This window comes from Triticum aestivum, chromosome 5A (assembly GCF_018294505.1).
Source record: "Triticum aestivum cultivar Chinese Spring chromosome 5A, IWGSC CS RefSeq v2.1, whole genome shotgun sequence".
In the NCBI taxonomy this organism is placed as follows: Eukaryota; Viridiplantae; Streptophyta; class Magnoliopsida; order Poales; family Poaceae; genus Triticum; species Triticum aestivum.
The window spans coordinates 614,748,237-614,758,574 of record NC_057806.1 but is presented as its reverse complement, the minus strand read 5'-3'; the positions used below and the strand labels follow the sequence as shown (position 1 = coordinate 614,758,574).

The 10,338-nt window shown below is 50.3% G+C and overlaps 1 protein-coding gene across 1 annotated transcript; it reads left to right on the top strand.

Annotated features, from left to right (window-relative positions):
* Positions 1 to 1,703: 1,703 nt before the first annotated feature.
* Positions 1,704 to 9,581, top strand: LOC123105344 (probable aldehyde oxidase 2). Its single transcript, XM_044527403.1, has 8 exons — positions 1,704 to 2,003; positions 4,646 to 6,316; positions 6,454 to 6,716; positions 6,848 to 7,057; positions 7,148 to 7,366; positions 7,584 to 8,645; positions 8,730 to 8,828; positions 8,920 to 9,581. The coding sequence occupies exons 1-8, from the start codon at positions 1,841 to 1,843 to the stop codon at positions 9,337 to 9,339; spliced, it is 4,107 nt and encodes a 1,368-aa protein (XP_044383338.1). The 5' UTR covers positions 1,704 to 1,840; the 3' UTR covers positions 9,340 to 9,581.
* The last annotated feature ends 757 nt before the right edge of the window (positions 9,582 to 10,338 follow it).

Sequence of the window (10,338 nt, the reverse complement as noted above, 5' to 3'; positions counted from 1 at the left end):
TAAGTCTTGAAGGTTGACATGAACAAGTCCAAATCAACCTCGGGCCTAATGTTGGGGATATAACTATTAGGTATGACCTGCACATGAGGGGTCGGGTCAACCCTATGAAGATTCATCACAATGAAGCCCAAGGTCACATGGTGATTCATAGATAGGCTTAGTAGAGGGCCCAGACCCAAAGGCGGCTTAAGGCCTATGAGTATAAACCGCCATGAATGTAAACTTGTATTGTAAGGCATATGTGAAAGGTCACCGAGCCGGATACGTTGTATAAGCCGGCCGGGACTCTGAGGGTTGCAGGTCGTCAACCCGTGTATATAAGGGGACGACCTAGCGGCGCTTAGGACAAGAAACAACAGATCGAGAGCCGGGTCAAGCGTATTCACTCCCTACTCGTCGAAACCCTAGCAATACCAACTACAAACTGGACTAGGCTTTTACCTTCATCGTAAGGGGCCGAACCAGTATAAATTTTCCATGTCCTTTGTCCTGATTAACCCCTTTAAGCTAACCTCAACGCGATGGCTCCACGACTAAGTCCTCACACTAGGACATCTGCCGTGACAATTCCACGACAGGCAGGCTGCGTTGCAGTCCATGTGCTGCCACCGCGGGATGCTGGTGGAGCCCGACGAGGACGAGCGGCTTCTCACTTGGGTCTACCACTGGTCCCTCATGATGGCGGAGACGGACGCTCGTCGCCTACGGTGAAAGAACACGAAGGCACGCTGGCTTGCCATAGAGCAGTCGGAGCGCGAGGCGAATGAGGCAGCGACAGATGCGGCTCGGTTGGCTAAGATAAAGCGGCAATAGGACATGTTCATCTGGCGACTAAAGGGGCTCATTGTCCTCTCCGACGACTCCGACGAAGACGGCGACGACCACAGCTCCTCCGCCGATGACTCCGATGATCAACCACCTGCAGCCGACGCCTACAGCTACACTGGCGATCAAAAGGGCAAAGACCCGGCGAGAAAGTGGCGAATCTCTGTCGTCTCCCTAGTTAACTTCTAGTTATCTATGTCTCTAGTTGTCGTTTGTGGATTATGTGAACTTTGAGTAGCTTTTGGAGATCCGTCTGTGATCTTTGGTGATCGGAATGTGCATATGTAGCCCCGTTTCATGGTCTATGCAATGACCTATGTAATTTATCTTTACATTGCATGAGTAATGGAATATAAGATATCAGATACGAGGAGTATGAATATGGAGGACCTAAATTGAGAAGTGCCCGATCAATGTCCACAGACACGTCCGAACGCGTCCCCGGGTGTTTGAGGGACCGAATTTGCTAAGTCAGGCCGCTCTAAAGCATAAACAAACAAGAGCAAAATGAAGCAAATCTTGCCTGCTACTCACGCCTTGGCATACTAAATATTATTATCACCTTTCCCATCCGTTTGATCGCTTGCGTGGAGGCTAGAGAGTGGAGTAGGAGTACTGCTAGTACAAGAGCGGAAAAGGTTGACGAGCAGCTAGCATCATAGCACATGCAATGTACCCATACAGCGTGCATCGGCCTCGATCGCTCCGTTGCACCGAGCGCACACGATCCATCGCCGATCTCAAATCCACCGCGCCCATTTCTCCCCGGCCTCCACGTGAACCGGAGTACGTGCGCGCTGAGCGCACGCCCACGCCATCTCCCGTCGCTTTGCCCCCGTCCAACGTCTCTGCATAGCTAGCAACTAATCGTAGCCAAGATCCTCTAGCAAAGCCCCCGTATAAAGGATAGAGGTATGGCCACCGGCCTCGGCGCACTTGCTGAGTGGTGCACCTGGATCCAGGACGAAGCTGTGGGTCGTGGAAGAGAGAGAGAGAGAGAGAGAGAGAGAGAGAGATGGGGTCGCTGGGGAAGGATGCGGCGACGGCGGGGGAGCGGGTGGTGCTGGCGGTGAACGGCGTGCGGCGCGAGGCGGCCGGCGTGGACCCATCGACGACGCTGCTGGAGTTCCTCCGCACGCGCACGCCCGTCCGGGGGCCCAAGCTCGGCTGCGGCGAAGGTGAGCACCACCAGCCGGCCCTCCACTCCATTAGCTAGCTCGGTTTAATCCTTGCAGTTTCGATCGTTTAGAATCTTATTCGGATGAACAGCCCAAAGCCCTCGAACCGACGAGTCGATGGGAGTTGATCTGCCATCGTTTTCAGTTTACCGACCGACCGGATTCCTGCTCCTGGATCGCTTGGTCGTCGTCGATCTCTACGCACGCGCTCCACACGCGCGCGCGTAGGCGTATGGAATCAAACCACGAAACACACAGGAATGGAGATGGAAAATAGGTGGCGGTAGGAGTTTCTGTACACGTGCACGTAGGCACCACGGCACATACATACATAGACATATCCACAGTACCCACTCTTGGGCCATCAACCACATCGGTGCTGCTTCTTCTCTTCATTTTCTGCTACTCCCTAATACCATACCTACGGTACGTAGCTACCAGCGCTACCGCTCGTTCATCACGAACCACAAAAAATGTCGATGGCTCATCGCTTTCTCCTCCTCGGCACATACCGACCCTAGCCAGGACCCATCATATCCGTGTGGAGTACATTATGTTTCTTCTCTTCTTTTGGTGCTGGCTGGCCAGCTATCGTTATACACTTAGCTCATTCATCAACGCACCACAAGTCCACAACTATTCATGTCGGGGCACTTGTTCCTTGCACCTTCCAGCTAGCTGCTCTCAACACTTTGATGCACCTCCAATCAAAGAGGTTATTTCAAGTGTGTTGACGTATAAATGCATAGCCCACTTTTTCCCATCAGCTTAAGATTTTTGATGAACTGACTGGTGCGTGCAGTTTTACAAAGTGCACTCACTAGCGATGCTAAGTGGGAGACTTTCTATCTTTCACTTTAAGTTCGGGATAACATAGAATTAAGAAAATGATAGGCCGAAGCATTTTTTTTTGAAACAAGTTAGGCCGAAGCATTGGTACTTTACACTTCAATCGGGCATGATGGAGTGAAAAGGCCGGATACGCTAGCTGCCGATCTGCTTTTCTCCCAGTGGAGCAGGCATGCATGCAGCGCGAACTAACCTATCCCAAATTATTGGACCTAATATATTCTCCGATGTGCAATTATTTATCTTTTGTTGTTACGTGGTCAGGTCCCATATGCTGCAGCTAACCAAACCATCTTTAGAAAACTCTGGCACGCGTATCAGTTTGCTACATATACAGCGACAGTGTTTCAGACTTTCGGTGGCATGCTTTGGCCCATATCATTGTACCAGATGCGTGTCCTTCTTATATTGATATAATATACTTGGAGTATGACTTTAGGAAAACAGACCACTAATCAGACCATATAGGCAGGCTCCCCACACAAAATTTGACGAGAAACTCTCCCTCCGTCCCATAATATAAGAACATGTAGTAATCGTAATCCGTAACAAACCGCATAGAGTGAATTAGTACAGATTAGATATGCCATGACTATGGAATTAAGAAATAGTCTTGTTCACCTTAAACCGGGAGCCGTCGATGGAAGTATCATTGACAACTTAGATCAAAAGTATTACACCAACTCATCATTATTTTGGTGGAATAGTAATGGTGCAGATGCAAAGTACAATGAGCTAACATACATAAATAAACAAAAACAATATAATCATCAATTTTTATATTAAATGCATACGTTCCCTTTTAAGAAAGCAAAAGAAACGACATTTTATTAAAGAAAAGTATCACATAAAAAACAATTTCTTTAAGTACTGAAAAAACAACTTCAAGTATGCATAATGAACTAGTAAGAGTGCTCCCTCTATAAACTAATATAGATCTTTTAGATCACTACTTTAGTGATCTAAAAGATCTTATATTAGTTTACGGTGGGAGTACTTAATTATGAGACAATGATTAACATAGTCAAGGGAGGTGACAATTGTTCACAACCATCGGATAGATACTTAACAAAATTGGATTAAAAGATTTGGACGACTCAAATTAAAAATGTCCCAAGTAACACATGCTTTTCAAATCGGTATAATACATACACAAATGTACAATATGTCAACTGCTAAATATGTGCATCTTTTGGTCGTGGCCTTGGCATTCTTTTGTTGTGGGTGATAGCTCCACCACTTGCCTCCATGAATATTAAACCATAAAAGAAATCTTAAAATACCGTCAAAAACACTCTTATGTTATGGGACCGAGGGAGTATAAGATGTCAAGATATAATTCATTTCTTCTATCTTTGTGCAAACGTTTCATAGAGACATGATAGGTCACAATACTTTTGTCCTTCCCATGAAACTTCAGACATCTAAAAGAACACAAACATATACTCCCTCCGTTCCTAAATACTTGTCTTTCTAGGCATTTCAACAAGTAACTACATACGGAGCAAAATGAGTGAATCTACACTCTAAAATATGTCTACATACATCCGTATGTAGTAGTCATTTGAAATGTCTAGAAAGACAAGTATTTAGGAACGGAGTGAGTACATGTTTATTTTTTTTCTTCTTATTTTTACATTCAGCAAATTGTTCGTTCTATTCAGGAGCAAATTATTCCACTCAGCAAATATATTTTTTATGTTTTTGAAGGAATTGTTCTTTCTCATTATATGATTCGTCTAGCCTGGTGTGTTTCTAATTAATTAACGACGGCGTCACGTTGCTGCGTGCAGGTGGGTGCGGCGCATGCGTGGTGCTCATCTCCAAGTACGACCCGGCCACCGACGAGGTCACCGAGTTCTCGGCGAGCTCCTGCTTGACGCTCGTCGGCAGCCTCAACCACTGCTCGGTAACCACCAGCGAGGGCATCGGCAACACCCGCGATGGCTACCACCCCGTCCAGAAGCGCCTCGCCGGCTTCCACGCCTCGCAGTGCGGCTTCTGCACCCCCGGCATGTGCATGTCCATCTTCTCCGCCCTCGTCAAGGCCGACAAGCCCGGCGCCGCCGGCGAGCCAGCCCCGCCGCCAGGGTTCTCCAAGCTCACGTCGTGCGAGGCGGAGCACGCAGTCTCCGGCAACCTCTGCCGCTGCACGGGCTACAGGCCCATCGTCGACGCCTGCAAGAGCTTCGCCGCCGACGTCGACCTCGAGGACCTCGGGCTCAACTCCTTCTGGAAGAAAAGCGCTGATCGTGCCGAGGTCGGCAAGCTGCCGGAATACTCCAGTGGCGCCGTCTGCACCTTCCCGGAGTTCCTAAAGTCCGAGATCAAGGCCTCCGTTGATCAGCAGACGAACAATGTGCCGGCGGCGATCGCCGGCGAGGACGGCTGGTACCATCCCAGGAGCATCCAGGAGCTCCATAGCCTCTTCGATTCCAACTGGTTCGACGGGAATTCAGTCAAGATCGTGGCGTCAAACACCGGCGCCGGAGTGTACAAGGATCAAGACCTGTACGAAAAGTACATCGACATCAAAGGGATCCCGGAGCTTTCCGTCATCGACAGGAGCAGCAAGGGGGTGGAGATCGGGGCGGCCGTGTCCATCTCCAAAGCCATCGAGGTCTTCTCCGATGGCACTCCGGTCTTCAGAAAGATCGCCGGTCACCTCAGCAAGGTGGCCTCGCCGTTCGTCCGCAACACGGCGACCGTCGGCGGGAACGTGATCATGGCGCAGCGGCTGCAATTCCCATCGGACATCGCCACCGTTCTTCTCGCCGCCGGCTCCACGGTCACCATCCAGACGGCTTCCAAAATGCTGTGCCTCACATTGGAGGAATTTCTGGAGCAGCCTCCCTGTGACGCCAAGACCATACTGCTCAGCATATTTGTCCCGGATTGGGGTTCAGACAATGTCATCTTCGAGACATCTCGTGCAGCACCGAGACCGTTCGGCAATGCTGTGTCCTATGTGAATTCTGCATTCCTGGCAAGGACTTCAGGGGATGCAGCATCAGGGGAGCTCATCGTCGACGAAATCTGCCTCGCGTTCGGCGCCTACGGTGTCAATCACGCGGCACGGGCTTGGAAGGTGGAGGAATTCTTGAAGGGGAAATCAATGAGTGCATCTGTGATACTTGAAGCGGTTCGGTTGCTGAAAGATGCTATCTCGCCGTCAGAAGGCACCACACACCCTGAGTACAGAGTCAGCTTGGCTGTCAGTTTCTTGTTCAGTTTCCTGTCTTCACTTGCTAATAACCTGAATGAACCGGCGAAGGCTATTACTACCAATGGTTTATCTACTAATGGAACCATGAATGGTAATGGCGCGTCGTCACTGGAAAAGGAAAGTAAGGTTGCCAGCGATGATTTGCCGATCCGCTCAAGGCAAGAACTGGTTTTCACTGAAGAATATAAACCTGTCGGCAAGCCGACAACGAAAGCCGGGGCCGAGCTACAAGCTTCTGGTATGTTTTGGTAGTTCTTTTTGTTCATTGTACATTAGTCCAATCAATGCTCAACCATCTGCTATGTTTCCTCTGCTATTGTACACTAGTTTCTATTCTGAAACATGCAGTTGACAATATTCTTGGTTCTTGTTCAGGGGAGGCTGTGTATGTTGATGACATCCCAGCACCCAAGGATTGCCTCTACGGAGCATTTATCTACAGCACACACCCTCATGCCCATATCAAAGGTGTCAACTTCAAATCATCTCTGGCTTCAAAAAAGGTCATCACGGTTATCTCGGCAAAGGACATTCCTGCCGGTGGAAGGAATATTGGATCCAGCTTCCCGGGGCTAGGAGACGAAGCGCTCTTCGGTGATCCGGTTTCTGAATTTGCTGGTCAAAACGTTGGCGTTGTGGTACCTACTTCTGAACCACTTGAACTCAGTTTCAGAAAAAATGCACAACCAGTAGTACTGTAATGTTTTACCCAAAATTTTCAGGGATAGAACTGACCATATTATTATCGTTTTGGTTTGCCATGGATCAGATTGCTGAAACACAGAAGTACGCCTATATGGCGGCGAAGCAAGCCGTCATCGAGTATAGCACCGAGAATCTCGAGCCGCCCATTCTGACAATAGAGGATGCCATCCAACATGACAGCTACTTCCATCCTCCCCCGTTTTTGGCTCCTAAGCCAGTTGGGGATTTCGAGCAAGGGATGTCTGAAGCTGATCACAAGATTTTATCAGGAGAGGTACATACTTCAGTTTAGTAATAGGATGTTGTCTATATTCATAGTTTCAGACAAGGATCATTACATCACATCATTATCAATTTTCAACAGGTGAAACTTGAATCACAGTACTACTTCTACATGGAGACTCAGACCGCCTTGGCCGTCCCCGACGAAGATAACTGCATCACCGTCTATGCCTCAACTCAGATACCCGAGGTCACGCAGAATGTCGTCGCGGACTGCCTCAGCATTCCGTACCACAATGTTCGCATCGTCACAAGAAGAGTTGGCGGCGGCTTCGGCGGGAAGGCAATGAAAGGATGCCATGTAAGTGGAAGCCCCAACCATTCAAGCAGAGGTTTACAGTAACAAAAAGTTGTACTCCCTCCGTCCCAAAATTCTTGTCTTAGATTTGTCTAAATACAAATGTATCAAGTCACGCTTTAGTATTAGATACATCCGTATCTAGACAAATCTAAGACAAGAATATTGAGACGGAGGGAGTACAATCTTGTGACCATGGAGGAAATGTTTGTGTTATCAGGTGGCATGCGCGTGTGCAGTTGCAGCGTTCAAGCTGCGGCGCCCAGTCCGGATGTACCTCGACCGCAAGACGGACATGATCATGGCAGGAGGGCGGCACCCGATGAAGGTGAAGTACAACGTGGGGTTCAAGTCGGACGGCACGCTCACGGCGCTGCACCTCGACCTCGGCATCAACGCCGGGATATCGCCGGATGTGAGCCCGGCGCTCCCGTCGGCCATCGTCGGTGCTCTGAAGAAGTACAACTGGGGCGCCCTGGCCTTGGACGTCAAGGTGTGCAAGACCAACGTCTCGTCCAAGTCAGCCATGCGCGGCCCCGGGGACGTGCAGGGCTGCTTCATCGCGGAGGCCATCATCGAGCACGTCGCGTCGGCGCTCGCGGCCGACACCAACGCCGTCCGGAGGAAGAACCTCCACGGCTTCGAGAGCCTCACGAAGTTCTACGGCGACGCCGCCGGCGAGGCCTCGACGTACAGCCTCGTTGAAATATTCGACAAGCTGGCTTCGTCGCCGGAGTATCGGAGCAGGGCGGCCGCGGTGGAGCGGTTCAACGGCGGGAGCAGGTGGAAGAAGCGGGGCATCTCCTGCGTGCCGATCACGTACGAGGTGAGGCTCCGGCCTACGCCCGGGAAGGTGTCCATCATGAACGATGGGTCCATCGCCGTCGAGGTCGGTGGCGTGGAGATCGGGCAGGGGTTATATACCAAGGTGAAGCAGATGACCGCGTACGGGCTGGTTGAGCTCTGCTCCGACGCCGACGAGCTCATCGACAAGGTGCGTGTCATCCAGGCCGACACGCTGAGCATGATCCAGGGCGGATTCACCGGCGGGAGCACCACGTCCGAGACCAGCTGCGAGGCTGTCCGGCTGTCGTGCGCCACGCTCGTCGAGCGGCTCAAGCCCATCAAGGAGAGCCTCGAGTCCAAGTCCGGCAAGCCTGTGCCATGGAAGGCCTTGATTACCCAGGCGACCATGGCGAGCGTGAACCTGTCGGCGCAGGCGTACTGGAAGCCTGACCCAGCCTTCGTGAAGTACATCAACTACGGTGCCGCCGTCAGCGAGGTACCATGATCCATGGTCCAAAGATCGCCAAATCATAACAACAAGGGATATTCATTTCTGATTGAGAAATTGCCCGAATTGCAGGTTGAAGTCGACGTGCTTACTGGGGGGACGACGATCCTGAGGAGCGACCTGGTGTACGACTGCGGGCAGAGCCTGAACCCGGCGGTGGACCTCGGCCAGGTGAGCTCGCCGCCGATCGGCACAGCTACATGATTGCTTGGTGTCGCCGAAGATCGTTGGAATCTGAATTCAGTTTTGATTGTTGGATCAGGTGGAGGGCGCATTCGTGCAAGGGGTTGGGTTCTTCACCAACGAGGAGTACACGACGAACGCGGACGGGCTGGTGGTGAACGACGGCACCTGGACGTACAAGATCCCCACGGTGGACACCATCCCGAAGCAGCTCAACGTGGAGCTGCTTACCAGCGCGCGCGACAAGAAGCGGGTGCTCTCCTCCAAGGCGTCCGGCGAGCCGCCGCTGCTGATGGCGGCGTCGGTGCACTGCGCGATGCGGGAGGCTATCAGGGCGGCCAGGCAGGACTTCTCGGCCAGCTCGCCGCTGACGTTCCAAATGGACGTGCCGGCCACCATGGCCGACGTCAAGGAGCTCTGCGGCCTCGACGTCGTCGAGAGGCACCTCGAGAGCCTCTCCTCTGCCGCCGCCGGTCCCAACGCCGCCGTCAAGGCGTGATGGTACTTGCATGAAATATATGTAGAAACGTGACACGTGTGTACTGTAAATGACACGAGCGAAGGTTTGGGACGCTGCTTGTGTGCGGGTGTGCATAGACGAGAAGGGAGCATACAACTAGCTACGTGGATCGATTTGAAGCGTTGGATTTCATCTAACGGCACGCATGCACGTGCTTGGATTCTGCTTGAGTGATGAGGATAAAAAGACTTCAGTTCCTGTTACAAATCTGGGTGATGATATGAAGTCAAGGACCGTTGGAAAACTGTATAAATAAATTTGAGGTACAGTATTAAGGGCCAGTTTTTATGGCAACTTTTTTTTAAGCGGCTTAAAAAATAAGCTGCCTTCCCAAGCAAAAAAAGAAAATCATTGCTAAATTTATTGTGACTTCTAAATTACTAGTTTAGAAACCCCAATCAAATAAGAGAGGCTGCTTATGACAAAAGCTAGAGAAAAGGCGGTTTATCTTTTAAGCTGTCAAAAGAACCGGCCCTCAAGATTTTGTAAATCTAAGATAGACAGTTAGAATAGTTGAGTTAACGATTACTGGCTTTACGAAGCAAACTGGACAGTTTGCACAAATGACACAAAGGTATCGGAGGTTCTGCAACTTTTGTGTGTGGACATGTGGAGGGGATGTTAAAGACAATATCTACAAGTGGAACGACCATAATGTCTAATGTGTGAAGATCGAATACAAAGGCGAAATAAAAAGCTTTAGCAAAGTGTCATGGTTGAAATTGTTTGGTGCAATCCATGCTCACGGCATGGAGCTTGGTATCTCAAGGAAGAGTACCTTGTCTATGGTGTGTTAGTTTGAGATCCTGTATTTATAGCAAATCCATATTTTATGGCTGGCGTAGTTTAAAAAATTGAACCGGCAATCGAACCGATGAGCCTCTTGGTTTAGGATTTTACTAGTCGGCCGTCGGTTCATCGGTTCATTTGCGATAAAAGACAGGAATGTTTCGGGTAATTTCTAAAAAGTATGACCGC